Source organism: Sturnus vulgaris, chromosome 16, assembly GCF_052056855.1.
Source record: "Sturnus vulgaris isolate bStuVul1 chromosome 16, bStuVul1.hap1, whole genome shotgun sequence".
Taxonomy (NCBI): Eukaryota; Metazoa; Chordata; class Aves; order Passeriformes; family Sturnidae; genus Sturnus; species Sturnus vulgaris.
Genome location: NC_142258.1, coordinates 8868541 through 8890871, shown reverse-complemented (window position 1 = coordinate 8890871; position 22331 = coordinate 8868541). Strand labels below are relative to the sequence as shown.

Genomic DNA, 22331 nt, shown 5'->3' with positions numbered 1-22331 from the left:
GCAGCCAATGGGGCGGCGGCACCGGCCGGGCCGGGAGCGGCGGTGCGGGTGCGGCGGGAGCACGGTAAGAGCCCGGCGAGAGCACGGCACGGCACGGCACGGCACGGGGCAGCGGGACCGGGATAGGGGACCGGGGACACGGGACCAGGGACACCGGACCCTGCCCAGCTGCGGCCCCGTGCGGACCTGAACCTCCTCCTGCTTCTGGAGTTGCTGGTGTGGGCTCTGGTGGGGCGGGGAGCGAGCGTGGGAGCCGTAGCCGCTGGTTTAGCCCCCGCCCAGCTCCGTGCTGTGCATGGGAATGGGACCGGGGAGCGCTGCCCCGCTGACCTCTTGGCTTGCAGCTGGAACCATTAAGGTCAGGCGTTTCAGCGGAGAAAAGTGCGGAGTTTCCTTGGGACTCACTGAAAGTTGGAAGTCTCGGAGCTGTGCTGGTTACTGACAAGAGGAGGGTTTTGCTGAATTCAGCTTTTTGGTAGAGAAGCCCCGGAGAAGCTGATAACTTTTCAGTGCTGGCTGTGGGATTCTGTAGTAATGCTGGTGCTCCCGTGACCTCTCCCTTTTCTTTCTCTTTTGTGATGTTTTTCTTTTGTATGGCTTAAACAAAAGAAAACAGGCCCATCCGTTACAGGAAGACCCTTTCAAGGGGAATATTTTAAGCAAATCTGATTTTCGTACGATGAGAAAGCTACTTTTTGGAAGCAAAGAGGTGGTTTGTTTTGGTTTACATTTAAGAAGAAAAATATCTAATAGGAGCTTTATCTCTATCGTGGATATTTCAGTAGCAGTTGTGGTACTGTTTTACTTTTTTATTACAATATTAATTTCTTTGACTTGGATATTAGACATTGTTCACCGAGCTAAATGTTCTTTTGTGACGAAAAAAGTTCAGTATCAGGGTTGTTTTGAGTCCTTTGTTCTAGGATTGTTTCAGCCTTGGGGCCGTCATGAGTTTGGGTGAATTCAGACCGATTCCCCAAATTGAAGTTCCTTCAATAATTGTGTGTGTTGCTTTTCTTGATACTTGCTTTTTCCTTAGGAATTTGCAATTCTGCTCTCGCTGGTATGCAATTGTTTTCAACAGCATTTATGCTGCCGTGTTTTTTTCCTCATTGCAAAATTCCAGTCCCCACCCATGATCACTTCCACTTCCTGCATGATGTGGAGGTTTGTAATGCCTGGGAGCAGTTTGTGCTCCAGGACGCCTGGCCAGATGTCTCTTCTGGCTTCATGTGTGCAAAAACAAGCAAGGTGCAGCCGATGTGTGCCTCTTGCAGATTCTGACTTTCTCTCTCCTCGTTCTTCCCACCTTTCTCACTGTTTAAAAAAGCAGTCTAAAACGTCCTTTACCCCCCTTTGCTCTCCCTGCTTTTGTGGTGAGCCCAGACAACGAGGAGTTTCTGATATTTCTCTTCAGGCATTTTGCATGTTGTCCCCAAGTTATTAAAAATCAAGGGGAGAAAGCAGCAGGTGAAAACCCATCATAGCCCGAGCCTTTCTACAGGTAGCTTAACAAAACTTACATGGTTTCTGTTTGTGCTCTTCTTGGACAAATTTCAGAAAAACAATTTTAAAAGCTTTAATACTTTTTCTTAAACTTGGATTTTTTCTTTTCAGTTTAAGTTTGTATTTTTCAGCTTTGATTAGTTTGAAAATCCCAGCTTAGTTTGAGCTAAGATAGTTTCCTTCTCTGCACTCTATCAGGTCTTCCTTGAATGTTGCAGCAAAAAACATGTGCCTGTGGCACTGGACAGTAGCCACATCTCTGGAATAAATACAGGTCCACTGTCCTTCCATGTATTTGCAGTTGAACAATTAATTTTAAATTACAAGTACTATTTAGTAATGGTAACCATGAAGCAGAGCGAGCCCTTAATGAATGATGTCCTCAGTGGGCCTATAATCTCGTGTTTACACACACACACCTGGCACTGAAGGGTGCAGCACCTTTGGGCTACTGGGAATGTTCACAGAATTCTCTGAAAGTATTATGGGTTGTATGGATCAGTTAAGGAAAGTTCTTCTCTATGTGGGCCCACAATATAAAAAAATGCCAATTACTACAGTCTTTTAGTTCTTCCAAAGTGCAATATGAAAACACAGGAGCCAGATCTGAGCATATTCAAGATTTTGAAGCTGATGGAAGCTGTCTTTTGGTTCCAAAGGTTGTTTGAAAGCTTTTCAGAGCAAAATGTCTTGCAGTTCATCTTTATCTTTCCTGAATTATTTTTGTTGATGGTCCAAACACAGATATTGGATTTATTATAATGGTTGTGTCAGAAAAAAATCCTTTTTGGATTTTTTTCTTCACAAGTGTGCTGCAAGGATTGGTGTATGTATACACAGTGCCTTGAGCAGAAGGACATGCTTATTAACATCAAAGGCATTTTCAGTTCACTTAAAAATAACAGAGTAGATGTGACATAAACTATCCTAGGTCAAGAATGTTAATTATGCTTGGTCATGATTTTCTTTTTAATGGGCAAGAGTACTATCTGAAAATTCACTCCTTGCTCACACTCCTTTTCCTCTTTTTTTGCCCAGTGCATTCTTTAGTCTTGAGACCTAATGCTGGAAATGTGTCAATTCATTATATGGTGCTTTTATTTGTTTGAAGGAACACATTAGCTTTGTCTAATGAACATTTTGTGTCAAACTCAATTATAAAAACTAAGGCTTAGTAGCTTTTCTCTTTACCTGCCAACTCCCCTTTTAAATGACAGTGTAATTTCTGTGAGTGTGTAGCTGATACTATGCACTGAGGTATGCAGTCACAGCCCCACTCAGCTGTGACTCTGCTTACTCCTTGCTCAATAATCTGGTAATTACTTGGGCTGTGAAGAGGAATTGGGCTTTGTGGTATTGCTTGGGTATGTAAGAATTGGCCTTTAGATTGCCAGACTACTTTGAGTACTTTTGTCCATAGTAGAGGTAAGAGCTACTTAGGTTTGTCTCAGTAGAGTTTCTAAATAGGTGGCTATTACTCAATCCTATTTATACCAGATGATTTTTTTGAGAGGAAAGTTTTGACACAGGTTAAAGATATTTTCTTCCATAGAGTTCAATGGATGTGCAGTGTATGCACATTTCTTTAGCTAAGACATGTTGCTCAGAGGGTCTACTCCACTATTTTATGAGTGTCATAAATAAGAGTAGAAGGCAGGGCTGACATCTAAGTTGTCTTTGAAGGTTTCAGCCATCCCTTCTTTGTTCCATCAGAATTACCTCTAGGAAATGTTTTGCTCACCAGAACTGGAGTCAGAACTTGGTAGAACTGTGTTTCTTCAGTCATTAGATTTCTGTGCTGCAGTATTCTGACGACTGCCACTGTCATGAATTGTTCAATTCCACCTCTATTTGCTATTCTCGATCTTATTTGGTTTCTTATTTGATATCAATTTGGTTAAATTGATAATGTCTGAGTGGAATCTTTGCTTCACCTAGGGCTGGACATGGGCAAATTATGTAGAGCACTAGGTTTGATGTTTCTCCATTGTCAAGAGTTAATTCGTGTGCAATGATGTTTACTGCTGAGCCGTTTTACAGAGGGCATTTATTTCGTTTAATTGTGGTGTTTAGATACTTAAGTCCTCAAGTGGGAGTGACCAGTTTAAGGTTCTTGATTCTCCTGTGGCTCTTTCATGTGTCCCAGTTGGGACTGTGTCTTGTGACCAGGTTTGTGCTGGCACAGGGACAGCTGGATTGCTGCAATTTTATCTGCATACTTAACCCAGCCAGTAGTATCCTGATAAGACCTCTGGGGAGCTTTTACTCCCTTTTCCCAAGGCTCTCTGAGGTATCCAGATATATTGTAGCCATACATGGATTTTGATATTTCAGATTTAAAGTTGGGTAGCTTTATCTGTGTTGACCTAGGAAGAAATTTTTCATGTGTCCAGCAGTTATGTCCATAAAAAGCTTATGTGTTCCTGTAAATGTTAACTCAGGAAATTAGTATCTTGAGTACCTAATTTCTGTCTCTTTGAAGTTTCTCTTTGATTTCATGATAGGTGTCTTTAGGATTGGTGAATTGCAGTGTGTTTGGAGCTGAAGTTGTGCCCCAGATGTCTTCTTTCCCTTGTGTTCTCTGTGCACTGGCACAGCTGCAGCTCAGTTTGGGGTTTTGTGTAGTTAGAGGTGCTGAAGATGCTCATTGCTGGGAATGTGGTGTAAGCCTGCAGCAGCTTTGGGAGACCTGGGGAAGGTGACTTAGCAGGAATTTCTTTCACATTTATGGTCTGGCAGAGCCCTGTCAAGGCCGGTCTTTGGTTTGGTCTCCAGGTGAGCAGTGACTGTGTGGGAGGAGGGGTGTTCTGCTCTGCAGCAAGGAGGATCAGGCTGCTCACTGCCTTAGTTCTTATGCTTGACCCTTTCATTTTTCAGGGGGGAAAATGAAACAGGAGTTTTAAACTTTGAGGACTCATTATGGAAGACTCAGAAGGACATCACTTTAGCTCAGTAGAAGAGGAAACCAAATACTGGAAGGAGTTGGCTATGAAATACAAGCAGTGGTAAGGCAGTGGCTTCATTACTCCAAGTGTCTGGATAAAGTGCATAACACTTCATGCAAAGACACAGATCTTTTCATTGTTGCTTGTTTAGCTTGCTGGAGTATTTTTTTCAATAGAATTGTTCAAGAATATAAAACACTTCCTTTCATCTTTCTCTCTGTTCCTCACTTTTTGTTGCTAATCAATAACGGCTTTGTTGATATTTCCAAATAAATAGTAGAATTGAATAATGGGATAAATGTGCAATGGCACATTTGACAAACAAATTGAATGGACAATTGACAAACTAAAGAGATGCCACATATCCTCAGCATCTACAGTGTGAAGACAAACTCTGGGGTTTTCCTGTTTTTTTGGACTTTTCTTATTTGTTCACTAGTTTGCTATGGGATGACTTCCCATGCTTGGCAGGAAACATTTGCATATATATTTCTCTTCCTGTTGAATACATATGTTGGAGAAGGGCATGTAGCCTTCTGTGTTCAAGAGCAGTGCTGTTTTTACCTTGAGTGTAAGGGATGTTTTTTTAATTGTTCATTATCATGAGTTCTGTGTTGCTGGAATGTCTCTGTAGTGCTGAGAATACACAGGAGGAGCTGCGTGAATTCCAAGAGGGGAGCCGAGAGTATGAGGCTGAACTGGAGACTCAGCTGCAGCAAACAGAGTCCAGGAACAGAGAGCTCCTGTCAGAGAACAACCGTCTGCGGATGGAGCTGGAGTCAGTGAAGGTGAGAGCTGCGGGTCCATGGTGTGTGCACATCCTCAGTGAACGGGGCACGTGTTTGCAGACTGCCCCGTGCTGTCACCTCAGCTTTACAGAAAAATTGACATGAAGACTGCAGAAAGGAAAGTCTTGAAAAGTCAAGAAATGCCAACCTGTTGTCTGTTCTCAGGATTCCTGGGTAGTGTCCCTGGAGTGCTGCTCACAGGTTGTGGCTGTGTCTCAGGGTAGATTTCAGACGGGAGAAAATTGTCCACAGTGGAGTGGAGACTAAGTGTGAACACGAGAGCTGCTCTTCTGTTCCTTCTCCCATCTATTTAGTGCCTTTGTTCATTGCTTTCTTGCTGTCTGCATCATGCAGTCACAGATAATATTGCAGAACAATCAAAGCACAAACACTGCAGCTGTGTTTTTGTATTATGTGAGGAAACTCAGTTTTAAACCCTTTTTACATAGTTGTTTATTTATTATCTGACATTTCAGATAAGCTGGGAAGCAGCAGCTGGTGGGTAACACATAGAATTGAGAGTCATAAAACAGTTTCAGTCGTGGTTTTGTTATTGAATCTGTCTGTCCTTTGCACTTGGTTAGCATTCTGTGAAACTAAGAACCAGCAGAAAGGCATCAGCTTCCAGAACTATAAAACATAAAGGATATGAACCTATTGAGATGGGGCTTCTTAACACAGTGGCTTAAGAAACAATGAAGCTTTCTAGAGTATGGGGAGTGGTGAGTGCCTCATTTCAGTCTCTCAAAGATGGTGCTGTGCTGATTGACAGGTTCGGAAAATACTGATAAATTCTCTTAAATTTGGAAAAAAAAAAAAGTCACTGAAATTGGTGTGACTGTTAAAGTTTTAATTTAGGCCTTTTGTTTACAGATGAGTTACAGTCACCCAAGAAATACTACACTTGTGTTTTGTAGAGCTAATTCAATCTCTGTGGAAGCAGAGATTAATGTAATTACACTTCTTCTATTCAATTGAGTGCAATAATGAGCTAATAGGAGTGAAGGTATTTGTATAAGTGATTAATCACCGGATGAATCCAGGTTTGCAATGCCTTTTGTTTAAACTGTTGTCCAAATTCCTGTCTTAAGTAAATACTGTTCTGTTCTAGGCAGATGTCCTGTCCCTCTAGCACCAGCTTAGCCATTTCTTCCACTCCCTGCTTTTTGATAGCAAAACCTCCAAGACTTGTTTCATTGTATTTATGTTGTTTTAATCCTTGTTGTTCTTTTTGTAGCACCTTAGAAATATTAAATGTTGTGCATGTTATATGGAGTATTGGTCTGCTGTTCCAGGTAGCTGCATAAACCCATGGAAGCTGATGGGTTTGGGGAGAAGACAAAAGTTTTAAAAATAAAACCCATAGTTCATTTAATTGAGGAGTGTGTAGACTATTTTCTTTCTCTAGAGTAGCTGGAATGAGAGGAAGGGCCAGTGAACCAGGCAAAACAGTGAAGAATGAACATAGTAGAAGCAATACAGAGCCTCAAAAAGTGGAGGGTGGCCATATTTTAGAAAATTTGAAATTATTCTTCACAGTAGATAACTTTCTTAAAATACATTCTGCTTAAAATAAACTATTCAACAATTGGCTATTCATGCAGCCTGAAAACTGCAGTAACAGTGTGCAGTTAAGGAACAGAGCCACCATTGAGGGCCAGATCAGCTGATAGTTTATTACAATTGGCTAAAAACAAAGACTCAGACCTTGCAGTTCTGGTCTTTTATCTGAATCAATTCAAGAGCAAAGCATTAATCTCACGGAGCTATTGAGCAGCAGTGTTAACTGAGCCCATCAGGGTTGGGATCTGCATCTAGGTCAACACCAGTGAACTTTGCCAGGCCCACACAGCTTGTGGCTCTGAGCTGACCAGCCCAGTGTGTGTGCCTGCTGCCCCTCAGGAATCAGAGCTCACACTACCTAAAAACTGATGGGAATAGTGCTTTGGGGGGTTACTTTAGAGAGTCCTGAGAAACTCATTGAAAGTAATCTGCCTCTTGGAGCTTAGAGGCTCTTATCTGTGTCTCAGAGATTTGGAATTACAGCAGTGTTACCACGCTGCAGTCAAATAAGGATTTGTGAGTTCAGGATAGATATCTCTTTCCCTCCTCCTTGTCTGTGCACTTCATGTGCTACAATAGCTGTCTTCACATAATCATTCACACAAGACTACTTGCCATGGTTTTCAAATTCCAGTGCATGGATTTGTTTCCAGTGACTTCAAGTGTTTTGTGCTTGAATTCTGTCTGGAGAGCAGTTCAGGAATGTTGCTTAGAAAGCAATCTTGGAGCTTCCAAAAAACCTCTGGCATGTTGAAGTGGTCTGGTAGCATGGTGGTTGAGTATAAAGCATTGTGATAGTGTGCTGTGGAGCTTTCCCTGTCACATGGGAGAGCTTTCCCATGTCACATACTGTGGAACTAACTCCACATTTAGTGGCAGTGCAGGAGAGAGAGATCTGATGTGGAAGCTAAGTCTTTCTCCCTGCCTATGCCTGTCTTAAATGTACCCTTGTATACGTGGTTTAGAGGGAGACAGAGTTTGGTTTAGGTTCCCATCCAAAGTGTACCTGTACCTGGAATGTTCTGTCATCTAGAATTCTGAACCTGCTTAGGGCAAATAAAACCACATGTGCAGTGCAGAATCTTGCTTATTTACACACAGCAGCATTTTTAGGGTCACATTTGGAATTTTTTTTTAATTCTTGTTACTTTGGCTCCTAAATAAGCCTGACTTCATATTAGGGTTGAAAATAAGTGGCTTCTCTTGTGTCCTGCTAAGAAATTGTGCTGAATCAGGGAGAGGGAAGGAATGGCCCTGTGCTGTGAGTGTTGGGAGCTGTTCCCCAGAATTTTTGTTTGATAAAGAGTGACAAGAAGAGCTCTTGTCTGCTGGCAGCCCAGAAATATGCGAGCAGTTGAATTTGTTGGCATTTTACCATATGTAAAGTGATGTTTCTCAAAAATCTTCAGAGCATCTGTCTCTGCCTTTCACAGGGCTCAGACAATGCTGCAAAAAGAGAACATGTGTTGTTAAGTACCCGCTGTGCTGTTTGTTTTGCCTTTGAGTAGGAGAAGATTGAAATGCAGCATTCGGAAGGATACAGGCAAATCTCTGCACTGGAAGATGACTTGGCACAGACAAGAGCTATTAAAGAGCAGCTTCAGAAATACATTCGAGAACTCGAGCAAGAAAATGATGATTTGGAAAGAGCAAAAAGGTGATCTGCTTTTTGTGTTTTCTTTCCCCACCTCTGTTCTGTCCTGCAAGCACTGAGCTGTTTGTGACAGTATTTGTTAGCATTGACATTCTGAACTATTACTTGTCTGATGATTGTGTTGAAGAGATTTATTGCAGATGGACAATGTGATAATTTTTTTTACCTTTTTCACTCCCCTGACTGCACTCTTTCATATCTTACAAACTAAAATAAAAAAAAAAATAAAACAAAGCCAACCAAACAAAAATGCTAGTGTCCGTTTTCTTGAAGGATCTGGTAGTGACACCTAATGCACTCTTTCAGAGCCACTATAATGTCCCTGGAGGATTTTGAGCAGCGTTTAAACCAAGCTATTGAAAGAAACGCTTTTCTGGAGAGTGAGCTGGATGAGAAAGAAAACCTTCTGGAGTCTGTGCAGCGCCTGAAAGATGAAGCTAGAGGTTAAACAGAAATTACTTGTATCTTTTCCTTTCTCTCCCACTCGTTTGTAGGACTCCTTGTAGTCCTCTCCTTATGCCTTAGAGCTGGGCTTTTAACTTTGCTTCTTTAAAACCTGCTATCTGAAAATGTAGAAACAAGTGGGAAAACTTAAGAATGTTCTGTCCCCACTCCTTGAACTCCTGGCATTGTTTCAGAGCAGTCACAGAAACAAAAGTCTGTTCCAGCCTTCTCCTAATCAGAGCTTCAGGGAGTTGAGCCAGTCCAGCTGGGGCATGTGCTGGTGTGGCTTCCTATGAAGGTCAGCTTTAATACACATTAACCTCATTGTTTCCTGGCCTTGGAAAGTGGAGTCAGTTAAGCACTAATAGGGAAGTAAAACAGGAGGGCTGTGACTGAGTTCTGGTTGCCTTGGAATGCAGTAGCTTTTTGCTGCCTGTCTACAAGGCTGGGTGAGAGAAGAGATATCCTGGAGCTGGATAAATGTCTGTTTTCAGATCTTGGATTCTGTGCCCTTGAGTGGTATCCATCCATAAGCTACAGCCAGGCTGTGGGACAGAAGTGCTCTGTCCCTTGATTAGATAATGATGTGGCTTCCACCTGGCCTCAGCACAAGTTCAGGTGGGAAACGAGGATAGAAAAGGGTTCAATAGGTAGGATCTCAGCCTTGCAGGGAGCCAGGAGGTAGCCAAGGTGTGCTAATTGCCAAGCCTTGGACTTGACGTGCCTTTGCTTACCAGCCTGTGACATTTGGAAAGGAGTTAATTCCGTGTCTGAAGGGGAGCTTTGTGAAGGGGTTTGAAAATCAAAGCCAGGTAATAATAACTGAACTAACGCTACTAAAACATCTTGAGTCACAATCTTAGAAAGACCTTTATTATCTGGACTATCCAGGTGTGCCTGGAGTAATCTTCTGCAGGGATAAGTGACTTTACCTCACCGCCATGAGGAGAAAAATCTTTTGAGCAAAAGATTACCTCCTGTTTTTATCTTAGTGGTTGCATACTCCAGCACTTGCTTTGTGTTGCTTTCTTCTTAGATCTACGACAAGAGCTTGCAGTACAGCAGAAACAGGAGAAACCCAAAACACCAATGAGAGCTCCCCTGGAAGCAGAAAGAACAGACACTGCAGTTCAGGCCTCCTTATCTGTGCCCTCAACACCCGCGATGCGCCGGACACCCATGAGCATACCCACCTCTGGGATGTACAGGAGAGGTGACTGCCAGGGAAACAGCTCTCAAATGCCATTTGCTGCTCTTGTTTTTGCTATAGTTTGCTCCCTTCCTTTAATTCTCCCTTTAGCCACAGAATTGAGTGTGTAGTGTAGTGTCACCTAAATCAAATCACCATGGTCTCTGTATTGATAGACTGGGATTTTCTTGAACTTATTCATAGTCTGTTCATTTCCAATTGACTTGAACTGTCTGATAATAATGAGGGATAAGATGAGCTGTTGGGACTTTCTATTAGTTCACAACTGTCCTAGAGATGTTGGTCTAATTAGGGGAAAGGTTTGTAAAAACCTGTGATCCTTAATCATGTTCCTTGAATTGTCTTCTCTAAGACAGCATGCAATTTTTTTTTTTTCTTTCCATGAGTAACATATCCTTCTTTAACCTGCTGTGTAGGTCTTGAGGACAGTTATGGTGCAACCCCTCTCACACCAGCTGCAAGAATTTCTGCACTTAATATTGTGGGAGACTTGCTGCGAAAAGTGGGGGTGAGTGATTACCTGCCAGGCAATGCTTTTGGAAAGCTGGAGCTCTTGTAAACTGTGGCCAGCCCTACTTGTGCTGCTGTTCAGGGGAGACTGAAAAGAGTCTCTTGCCCCCAGGTTAGTTAAGTGTGGCCTTGGGATTGGTCTGGACTGCAAATGTTTCTGACCAACCCCCAAATAAAAATGGACCGTACTTGTTTTTCTAAGTTCTCATTCAGATGGGGATAAGATCTCCCTCTCTGAATTTCTGGAAGTGCATGTGCACAAAAAATAAGTTAGCTTGAGTAAATTGAGAAGGGACCTGTTCCCATGAAAAGCAGAGAAGTTAGCAGGCTGGTACCTGCTGTCCAAAAGGCTTCTGGTGAAGTTTGCCTTAAGAGTCCAGTGGTCTTTTGAGCAAGGGCTAATGTCCTGCTAAGCTGTAGTTTGATATTTAAGGCAGTGCTGATGATGGAGAAGTTAACCCACTACTTATGTTTCATTCCTCATGCCTCAGTGCTGTGTTGTTACAAGCATTTGTATGAGACTTTGATGGGCTGGGCTGCAGAACTGATAAGGCCAAAAAGCATCTCGATAAAGGTGGAGTGATCTAGAATGGGAGCATGTGATGGAGAATAGGATATCTGTGGCTCATTCCTTCTGGGGTACCACCTAACACATATCTAAGGAAGCTGAGAGCTCATATGAATGTTTAGTAATCTAAAAATTTATGCCTGTAAGAAAGATGTAAAAATCTCTGAGGAAAGTGAAGATTTTGTGTTCCTGCTGGTAAAGAGCATCAGATCCTTAGAGAAACAGATTCATCTTTAGAGATATGACTGCCTTCATCTCTTCACAAATTCAGAACTCATGTGGCTGACTGGGGTCTAGCAGGTTCCTCTACTGGACAGCTCACTTAAAGAAAGAAAAATACCCCAAACCCACACACTTCAGTGCCACTTTGGTGGGCCACAATGCCATCTTCTGAAAGAGAATGGTCAATCTGACACTTGCCTCATCTGTTTACTTCAGGCTTTGGAGTCCAAGCTTGCATCTTGCCGAAACTTTGTGTATGACCAGTCTCCAAACAGACCTTCAGTGTCCATGTACATGAACAGAGATGTCCTTGAAACACGCCTGAGTCCTCATCAGCCTCTGTGTGATACAGGGTGAGTGCTGGGCTCTGCTGGTGTCTTAGTGACAGCTATTGGTGTTGGAACTTGGGGACTGGTATTTAGTATATAAGTGTTTATTTTGGTAAAGATGTATTTGTTTTCAAAGTATGTGAAATTCAGTTATTCAGGATTGTGATTTGAATGTTTCAGGTCAGTTTAATATTTGGAGTCACTAGCTGCAATCAAGTTTTGAATACCTCAAATCTGAAGCAAGTGCAAGATGTGTTTAGTTATAAATTAGTATTTAAATGGGACAAAGTACAACAGTTCTTGCTTATTGGTTCAATTTGTTTTATGCTTTATGTTCTTGTACAAGTGATGAATATTATAGCATGTAGGGAGGCTTCCCTTATCATAGTTAAGATTCTCACTTCTGGGGGAACGGGAAAAAAGGTGAGTAGTGGGTCCATTGAGAATGCTTTACAGTTGCTAAGATGTGTTTTTAAGTGGCAGCTGATAGGAAGTTACCTTACTCAACATACAAATTTCTCTGAATGTTTGAACTGGTTGTCTTTTTTTAATCAAATGAAGAAAAATCAGCAAGGTTTTTGCAAATTGCCATTCAGTGTCTGCTTAAACTCTGCCAATCCTGTACTGCACATTCTTTAGGTTCTGTGTAAATTAAGTGTTTATAGTACACTTTGTTTCAGACTTAATTATTTAGCCAGACCCTTGTGCTGGTTTGTCCTGGTGCCCAGTGGTGTTGTTTAGAAGGAATGTTCCACATTCTCCTAGCCTGGGGAGAAACCTCATGAAAGCTCCTGTAAGAAAGCCTCAGGGGCCATATATTTGCATATTCATGCAGCTGATTATCTATCTACTTCTGCAATGCTAAACTGAAATTCCAACACCTGTACTCAAAGGGAAAGGAGCCCTGTGTTACAGTGAAAACTCAGCCCAGTTAAGGAATGGGCTCATGCAATGCTTAGAGTGCTGTTCTCTGATCTCAGCTCAGTGCTTTGTTCTGGAAGTGAGCAGTTATTCTGAGCATGGTTACACTGAGTGAGAAATGCCCTGACTCTAATTTTGCATTTGCAGGTTGGTGAAACGCCTGGAGTTTGGATCAAGGCCTTCACACATTCCAGGACCTGTGAGCCATCCCTCACAAAGTGTTGTCAAGATGCTGCTATGAAAAGTCTGTCTGGCTATGGGAAAGGAGAAGAAATGTGTATTTCAAACTTTAGTTTTAAAGAGAGTATCAATGAGCAAGCAGACAGCAGTGTCAGGGTAGGTGAGAACTGAACAAGAAGCCACAGTTGGCAGTGGCTTCCAGTGGCCTCTGGGCAAGTTCTGTGGATGACAAAGTGTGACAAAGCAATGCTGTCTGTGGCAGTGCAGGGCTGGGAATTGCTTCCTGCATCAGCTACTGTAAATAGCTCCTTGAAGGTTGCTTTTGACACTGCCAAAGCCATTGTCCTTCTGCCTAAAACACAGCAATATTCACTTTGCAGCTCCTCAGGCTTTGGCCTTCTGTGTCAATACACCACCAGTTCTGGCTGGAATTCTGCTTTCTACCGTGAGTGTTGTGTGCTGCAGTCACCCAAATTAAAGAAGTGTTTTTATGTGGAGAAAGGTGTATTTCTGCAGGGAAGCTACTCAGCTCCTCGTGGGATGTTTGCTGACCAGAATGTTGCTGCACAAAAAGCTGCCTCTGTAGTGGCAAGATGTTTCTGTAAGCAATGATTTCTCATTCAGAACAGGTCATGGTTAAAGGTGAGACATGTCTAGTGCTGAGAGTGCTCAGGATATCCCAGAGCTAATAGCATGTAGACATCATCTTTTTGTATTTTTTTTTTAACCCCATAGTGTCTGGTAGGAGGTGAAACCTGGTCAAGTTTCTAGTTCTAACATCTTGATAGGTGGATTTTACTGCTTTACAAACCTCCCTTCAATAAGGTGCCTTGGGTGTTAGTGATTTTTTATTGTTTTATTTTTCTATATGAATGTATCAGCTGTTACTAATTTAGAAATGCTTTTGTAACCTGAAAACCCCTTTATGCTAGAGAAGTGTGTATGAATAGAGAATTATTTTAAAATAATCTTTCCCTCCGAAGAATATTACTGCATTTGTTTTTTAAATGGAGTAGAATCATTCCCAGTGTTAATGTATTTAATGAAAGCCTGTACTTGTAAAACTAATCATGACTAAATAATTTTTATGGTTTGTTTTTTTCTTTTTCTTTGTGGCAGGTGGTGGGGAGAGCTTACTGGACAAAAGAATACATAAATGGGTTTGATTTTTTTGTTTTTGTTTTTCAAGAAGTTCTGTGAAAACAACCACTTCTAAAAGGAGGCATCTCTTTCTCTAGAATATATAAACCACAGATGACCTCCATTTCTCAGTCCACCTATGAAGTTGATTTAACTAGGGAGCAGAATAAAGCTTATTTTCAATGGGAGTTGTTAATGCTTTTTAAGTTTTTTTGCAACTTATTGCTGTGGTTTATACAAGTTCAGTTTGCTGATTCTGCTCCAAGCACTGGTGCTTTAGACCATTTAATATGAAATCTTGACTAGCTTGTCTCTTTGTTCCCATATATGCATGCTCACTGACAGTGAGCTCTTGAACATCTTTACAGAGCTGGGCTCTGTGCTTGATCAAGCAATGGCCAAGTCTTATCCAGTAACTCCTAACCCCTCTCTGCTCAGCTTGTCATCTTAATTGCTCTAAATAGGTTCTTCCTTTACTCTTTCATGAGCTGAGAGAATTCTCTGGTTCTGCTGGCTGAATGGTACCTAGTCTGAATCCCCAGTTCATGATCTCTGCACTTGTGAAACAATGCTTAGATTTAGATGATTGCTTTAGCTGTCAAGATGGATGTTTGTGCATGATTTGCTCTCCCTTTAGTCACGCTGCTTCAGGTTCACTTGCTGTTCAATCAAAGGCTCAAGTAAGCTCTCTGCACTGGATTTAGAGTGATTTTTACATCCTGCTTTGCTGTGCATGGCTCCCTACTGCCCCGGTGTGACCACAGAGCTGCTGCTGTCTGAAAGTGCTCGAGCTGCATGGGTTTGTGGTAGGTCCTGGTAGCTCCCAGGAGTAGGTTGTGGTCTTGCTGGAGTGCTCCAAAAATAAAAAGTAACTGCATGCCGATCCCTTAGTGCAGAATAGCTTGGCTTGGATCCCTGCATTCAGTGTGGGCTGCTGTTTCTAATGGTTTCAGCCTGCTCTGGAGGCTTTGGTTGGGAATATTTCTGCACAGAGCAGACATCAAAAGGTGGGCTCATTGCCCACAGACAGACAGGTAGTGCCCACACTGCTCTCCAGCTCCTGCAGCACAGTGCTGTGAGTCTGCAGGTCCTGTGTCTGTCAGCCCTTGGATGCATCCCAGGGCACCTCAGCACTGTGAATCCCTGAGGGAATCAAACCTACTCCATATGGTTGTGCTGTTTTACTTCCAGCTCAGTGTAGAGACTTTTTTGTATTTCTCCAAAAGCATTACTTTGAAGAAAGTCAGGGTTTTGTTCTAATGATTACAGGTGAACTTTTGTAAGAAGTATTTCAGTTTTAGAGAAGCTCTGCTGCATCCCCCCTTCACTTCAAGTGACACCCGTACACAAGAATAGTGGAGTCATTTTTATAGCCTTTTATTAGTGTGTAAGCACATCCATGGTGCATATAAAACTGTAACAGTTGACTTAATTTGAACAAATGATATTTTTCAGTAAGTGATTAAAAAGGCACTTCCACCTTGTGAATTGTGCATCAGGGGTGTAGTAACCAGGAGAAAACCCTATATTAATTGAATACTCAAAACAAAATGAAAGTTTAAGAAAAGATTAACTGACCAATGCCTTTTTTCCCCTGCAACAACCTCACAAATCCTCTGTAGACTCTAGTTTACTGGGATTTAAATCATTTGAGCTACTAGAACTCACTTTCTGCAAGATTCACAAAGTGAATTACTCTGTTAAAAATCCCCACCTTTTACACTTCATGGTAAGAAAAGTTTTGGCATACTTTTAGCGTCAATCTATACATTGGAGACAAGGCAGTTGTGCTTTTATCTGTCAGAGGAGTGGGTGTATGTGACCTTGACACTAAGAGTAGACTTACACAGTGCTAAATATCGTCCTCCCTCCCTTCCCTTGCTGCAGTGCAATTTTTAAAAGCGTGTTTATTCACTGGCTTTTGTTCCATTGTAATCTCCATCTCTTGCATCCATTTCGTCATCACCTCCATCTGTTGCATTCTCAATTATTCTTCTGCCTCCAGATCTACGAGGTGGGGCAAAAGATGCTGGCTCATTTCCCCTCCTGCAGTAAGAGGGGGAAAAAAATAGAAAAAACCCATCAGGTGTTAGGTTATTTGGAATCCTGACAAATAAGCAGAGTTTTGTAACAGGACCTGTGGGGCTGATGGTTCTACATGCAGAAAACCCAAGAGCTGTGGGCCTCTAATTCCACTTTCTTTTCTGTAACTTGTAATAGTAATTTGTGAACAGACTGAGACTCCCAATTGTGTGGAAATAAGATGGGTTTCCTGTTCTTGTGCTTGTGTCCTTGTCCTCCTCTAAACAGTCTCATCAGCCCCAAATCACCCCCACTCTTCCCCTCATTTCACTGTTTTCCCCTATGGGAACTGCAACTGGAGGCACTTGAAAGGAGTGGAGGAAAGGACTGCTCATACACCACAGCAGAGGAGTGTCCCTGCTGTCCCTCTGGAGGGGCAGGCAGAGAGCAGTTTGTACAGAATTTCTGCCCACCAGTTCCTGAAGGGCAGTGAGCCCTGGGCCTGGGGCAGTGCTGTGGATGTCAGCAGGCATTTCTGAGCACACAGCTCCTCTCTGCACAGGCTGCACTGGTCAGAGCACACCCAGCCTCTAACTCCAGTCTCCTCCTCAACAGAGAGAGGAAACAGAACCAACATTGCTTTGGAACTGTTGTAGCCCAGGGACTGATGCTTAGCAGTGCAAGTGTCCTACAGGAAATGCTTTTCCCACTTTATCCCCTTTTCCTCTCCCATCTCCCACCCATCCCCATATATTTCATAGGCACATTCCAAGGCAGGGACACTTTGGTCCTCAAGGTTAATTTCTGGGGAGGTGTGAGCAAGTGAGACAGACAATGGGTTTGTCCCATGGCCTCCATTTCTAATGTGCTACAAACATTTCAGTTTTGTGGCATGGCCTCTCACTTGCCCCTCATTAAGCAAACCTTTGTAAAGGCTTGAGACCACAGATTTAAGCAATAAAATAAATTAATGATCACTGGATATTGTGTCAAAAATACTAATTTGGTGTTAAATAGATCCAAGACTGCACTTTTGGGTACAGCAATCATGCATAAATATTTAAAGGCTCGTCTTGTCCTTGCAAAAGACTAAGCCAGTGCCCTTTCTGAAGCAGCTATTTAAGTCCAAAGTTCAATCTTCCGTGTGAGGGAAGAGGGTAGGAACATTGGCTGGACTAACTTAGCTCAGAGGCACAATGTGCATTTCCAAGATGGAAATGTGACATGTAGTCTGTTTTCTGTAATTCTGCCCTTAAACTTCAGTGTGAGCAGGCAATTAGCTAGCTAATAAAACTTCATGTAAGATCTACTGCTAATTAACCATGGTTGTTCTGGTGCTGATGGCATGTATTGAACACAGGGGTGTGTCATTCCTGTCCTGGTATGTGCTTGGCAGGGTCCAGCAGCAGAGTCTCTTACAGCAGCAGAGATCTGTTGTTATTTAGCAAGTAAGTTCTAATTAGGTTAATAAATTTGTTAATTCTTGTTAATAAAGGAAGAGCTCTCCACCCCCTTGGACTTGTGCTTGTCTGGACTCGGTTACTCATGAGTCATTTGTGCTGCAGTAATTCACTGAAGTGCTGTAAGAGAACATGGGACTGGGGGGAATAACAGCAAGAGTCTCACCAAACTGTGCACTTGTTGTTTGGCTACAAAGTGAACTCCTTATCATACACTAACCACTTATTAAACTGTTGCAGTAGGCATGAACTTAGTTTTTTAAACTGGTATTGACCCTGTGGATAAAAACCTTTTGTTTATATCTGTTCCTCTTAAAGAAGTTTCTGTGTTTCATAATATTCATGTGGTCATTGGTATTAGTACCTTTAGAATAATGTCTATATCTGGGACAAGCCTTCAGCACCAGTCTTAGCTTAGGACCTCTGTATTTAATCTGCCTTTGAACAAGTGCTACAGGAGTGGTGCTTGAGTAAGTCTAGCTGGAAATATTAGGCTGACTAAAAGGCACATGCAAGGACAAGACATCATCTTTAAATATTTGTGTATTCACAGCAAAATCCAGCATATGTAAAATAGAAAATATACAAATATTACAAGGCAATAGCTCTTTAATTTTTGCAGTGCAGGTATTATTCCTATCTTCAGAGAATGTGCTAATAAGTATAACATAATGCTGTGCTAGGTTACAGTGTCAGCTTTAATGTCCGTGCTCTATGTTTTAATACAGTAAACAAGCAATGTAGTATCTGTAAAATAGCTCTAAAAGCCTCAGTAATAACTCTTTGTAAGCAATACAGGCACAGGGTGCTCTGCAATGAAAGGCAAGACCTTCTCTTTTGTCTGTGACTGTGTGGTGTGTGATAAATCACATGCAAGTAAGGTCTTCCCAAATCTCAGGTGAATTAGATGGGCTCTTACCTTAGGTCAGCATTACAGTAGGCACTAAAAATACTGTGAAATTCTAATGACATGCTGTGACACTCCATATTCATTAGTCCTTTTAATAAATTTTACTAATCAATGGTGTATTTTTTTGAAAAAAAATCTATTCTTCGTGGCAGTGCACAAAGATGATGTGCAAAAAAATAATCATGCAGAAAAAATCAGAGTACTTGCTTAGGTACTCTGGTAGAGCTTGTGAGAATGCAACATTGGTAAGTCTATGTCAGTACATAACCTACTTGTAAGAAAGATGTATCACTGATGAACAGCTGATGGTAGCTAGATTATTGTAATATTTGTCTTTTTTGATAAAACAAATTAATGCCAAGATATCCAAGCCTTCACAGTTTGCAGAAACCTCACATAATTTTAACCAGGGCCAAAGAAAATGGAAATTTGTGCAATACAAGCTAGCTGCAAAGTTGAAGGCATGGTACCTGCTTAGTCATGCGAAGGTTCCTGTGTCCCTCTGAAACAGAGATAAAGAGTCCTGGGCAGTTATACTAGGCACATGGTCATGATCAGAGGTAGGTAATTACTTTTAAATAATTAAACAAAGTACATTACAGCCAATTACATTACATTTAGATAAAACAAAAATGAGCTGTATGGTGTTCTATGTAAAAGGGCTGGACACAGCCACTGCTTCATAAAGCAGCCAGGAGCATGTAACTACCCAAGGTGGTGCTAATGGAAGAGGCTGCTCCATCCATAACTCTTCACTTTGAAGGGAATCCTCATCCAGTAACACTGAAGCATGTTACTGGTCAATACTCTGGCAAACTACTTTGAGAACACAAATAGATGGGTGCTTTTTTTTTCATCTGACATACTGTTGGTCTTAGAAGGCAAAATTTTATGGTATAGTGATGCAGATAGAGCAATTTCTTAATAAGTCAGCCTCTTTATTTCAGCGAGCTCACGTTTTCAAACCCAGTGAGTGCAGAACTCAGGGATGTAGCTGACTGATCACAGCTTTATCTTTTTCCCATGCAGTTTTAACAAGAAAATGCAAAGGGATATTTTAATCTTTTCCTTAGTCTGATGACACTGAATCCCGCAGTGGTGAATTCCAAAGAGACTTTGGAATAAGAATAATTTCATGTGCTTTGCTTTTTACTGCCTGTGATGAACAAGATTGTTCACAGTCGTTATGTGTGAGTTGTGCATGTGTGAAAGTGTGAAAAGCACAAGCGTTTCTACACTTTTGTGACTGCTTCTGTACAAATAGATACAGCCATTATATAAGGGGTGTTTTCAAAAGCAACCAAGCCTAATTCTGTTCCAATTGAAGCCAAAAGGATTTTGATTAGAGAAGAAAGAGTAAGGCCTGTGCTATGGTATCACAGTTCAGCCCAGCTGAAATCCTGAGGCTGCTGCAGTCTGTGAAATGCACTTCACTCCCGACTTCAGCCTTTTGTTCTGAGTGCCAAGCTAACACAAGGAGTGAGTAACTTCGCAGCATTATCTGTCTGTTCTTCACCTGACAGATTTTTTTCCACTTTTGTAGTTCAGCTCTAAATTTCAGGGCTGTCAGTGAGTGGGGCTATCCCAAGCAAGGGTTCTGTACCTGAGCTTGCTCTTTAGTGCTGCAACCTCACGACCCAGGGCTTCATTGCTCTCAGTGGCTTCATCCAGCTCCCTCTGCAGCTTCCTGCGGTTGGCGTTGATGCGCTGGGACTCCTCCTCAGCCTCCTCCAGCTGCCTTTTCAGCTGCTTGAGCCGTGTGTTGCCCTTCTCGGCCTAAGGGAAATTTCAGAGTAATGCTTTGATTTAAAATGGATCTAAGAGCTTTGCATTCCTCTTTTTAATTTCATGCTTCGGTTGAGAGTTGTACTGAAACATGACTCAAATCAAAGATATAAGCTTCTAGCCTGAAAATAGCTTTGCTGTGTAGTTCATTTTGCTGATAGCTACTGTATTCAGACCCAACCTCATTGTTTCTTTTCTGCATAGTCCTACCTCTGCTTTTTGGGCTTGCAGATGGATTTGCATTAGATAAAGCTAAAATTTTAATGTAAAATACATTCAGCACCTCTGTTCATGAAGTAATAAGTGTTGTGCACAGTCCTGTATATTGCTGTGCAGTCAGACTGTTGCATCTGCTTGATTACCAAGGACTCTTGGGCTTTGGCACTTGATGTAGCATGGAAGAATTACATTGTCCCATCTTTTAGTAATGGACTGTATGTCTCTCCCAGATCAAAGCATACAGTCTGCTTTCTAGAAGGACATTTGGTTGAGGCACAACGTGCAATCTTCCTTTCTTAGGGCAAAACCTAAAAACTCCTGTGCCCTGGACTAAGACCCTTGTGACACAGTCTGTACCTGATCTTTGTACTGCTCTGCTTGCTTCCTCTCGTCCTCCACCTGCAGCAGTGCATCCTTCAGCTTCTTGTCCTTCTGGCGCAGCGTCTTGGCCGCTGCCTGCTTCTCTCTGCAATGACAGGGCAGCGTTTGGTGATGTGGAACTCTGTACTCTCCACCTGCCTTGGGCTTGTGGCTCATGGCTCATGAAACTTGCACCAAGGAACCCTATGTTAAAGGTCTTACTGAATTTAACAGGTGAATTCTAAGGAAAACTTTAAGGCATGTTCTTCTGATCAAAACAAAACCAAATGTATGTCTCTGCTGTATGCTAGAGGTGCTCCAGGAGATGTGTTCTGAAACACGAGGTGATGTCCTCAAGGAATAATCCCACAAGTGGCAGAATGTGTTATGGCAATTAACCTGGCAGAGTCATAGGGCAATTACTCTAAAATGTAGGGGAGCAGATTCTTGCCTATGGTACCAGTAGAACTTTTCAGCGATAAAATACATCTTAATCAGAAACTGTAGCAACTCCAGTTACTTGCCTTATGTCTCAGAAATGTTAAATGAGAAAGAGTCTTTACCAAGTTTAGTGGCACTGAGAGCCTGATGACACAAATCCTGCTTGCCTTTGTTTATTTTCTATCTCATTAACTGGAACAATAAATAGACAGCCGTGCCCTCTGGGAGACCAGTACCTGGCTTCCTGTTCCAATTGCTCTTCGAGAGAAGCAATTTTGGCCTCCAGAGCAGCAATTGTGGCTTTGAATTTGTTCTTCACAGCTCCCTCCATCTCCTGCAGCTTGCTCTTTAGCTCTTTGTTCTGCCTCTCCAGTTGCTGCCGAGCATGTTCGTTCTTCTGTGCAGTCGAGCGCTCTGTTGCCAGCTCATTGTTCAGCTGCTCTGCCTGCAAGATGGGAATGGAGGCTGTCACAAGTGTTGCATGCTTTCAGACAAATGACAGGTGGCAATTTGAGATGGCAATCCTTCAGATATTCAGAACCACAAGTAGCTTTTGCTGGAATACAGACAGAAAGTGCCGTATCTGGCATGAGCTGTACCTGCTGTACTGCTTTCCTCATGCGGTCACCCATTGCCTCTATGTTTCCTTGCTCCTCTTCCAGCTCTTCCTCCAGTTGGGCAATTCTTGCCTCCAGGCGCCGTTTCTCATCCTGAAGGCTTGTCCTGGAAATTTAAATTTAAAAAGTGAGTAGTTATGGCTCTGACCATGTGTTATGATTGTATTATGAACTGCCAATAATTCAGACAGAGAACTAGATATTTCAATGAAAGTGGTCATATGTGTGCATGTTGTCTTGTCAGGACCAGATGGCTGTTGGGAACAGAACAAAACTTCTCTTGGCAGCATTAGGAGCATGTTCAGAGCCCTGTGTGTAATTTGGTGTATCCCTACCTCCCAGAGGCTGCACTGGCAAGTTCCTCTGCCATCTCTTCTTTCTCCTGGTCTGCTTGTTTGCGAGCTCTTTCTGCTGCAGCCAGGTCCTAGAGAAATGGAAAAAGCAGCATAGTAAAGAAACAAGTAATGTTCAAATACTTATAGCATGATTCAGAGGACTGTAAATTTTCTAAAGCTAGTTTGAGATGGGTTATTTTGT

The 22331-nt window shown here is 42.2% G+C and overlaps 2 protein-coding genes across 8 annotated transcripts in view; one reads left to right on the top strand and one right to left on the bottom strand.

Moving 5' to 3' along the window:
• Positions 1–14168, top strand: NDE1 (nudE neurodevelopment protein 1). 4 transcript variants are annotated; one of them, XM_088174422.1, is made up of 9 exons: positions 1–64; positions 4384–4511; positions 5086–5239; positions 8311–8459; positions 8763–8899; positions 9937–10113; positions 10527–10618; positions 11627–11763; positions 12808–14168. In XM_088174422.1, the coding sequence occupies exons 2-9, from the start codon at positions 4426–4428 to the stop codon at positions 12899–12901; spliced, it is 1026 nt and encodes a 341-aa protein (XP_088030548.1). In that variant the 5' UTR covers positions 1–64; positions 4384–4425; the 3' UTR covers positions 12902–14168. The 4 variants fall into 4 exon arrangements, with proteins under 4 accessions (XP_088030548.1, XP_014750733.2, XP_088030549.1 ...); XM_014895247.2 differs by having other exon boundaries at positions 56–216; XM_088174423.1 differs by lacking the exon at positions 1–64 and adding an exon at positions 264–358.
• Positions 14169–15333: 1165 nt separating this feature from the next.
• The window catches only part of MYH11 (myosin heavy chain 11), a 55209-nt gene continuing 48211 nt past the window's right edge, over positions 15334–22331 (bottom strand). For 2 of the 4 annotated variants that reach the window (XM_014895225.2, XM_088174421.1), the window contains 7 exons: positions 22130–22218; positions 21777–21900; positions 21414–21622; positions 20734–20842; positions 19976–20148; positions 18843–18874; positions 15334–16026 (listed from right to left, as the gene is read on the bottom strand). In XM_014895225.2, the coding sequence (XP_014750711.1) occupies positions 18847–18874; positions 19976–20148; positions 20734–20842; positions 21414–21622; positions 21777–21900; positions 22130–22218 (732 nt within the window). In that variant the 3' untranslated portion in view covers positions 15334–16026; positions 18843–18846. The remainder of the gene's footprint in view (positions 16027–18842; positions 18875–19975; positions 20149–20733; positions 20843–21413; positions 21623–21776; positions 21901–22129; positions 22219–22331) is intronic. The other 2 variants (XM_014895207.2, XM_014895217.2) reach the window with 1 other exon arrangement.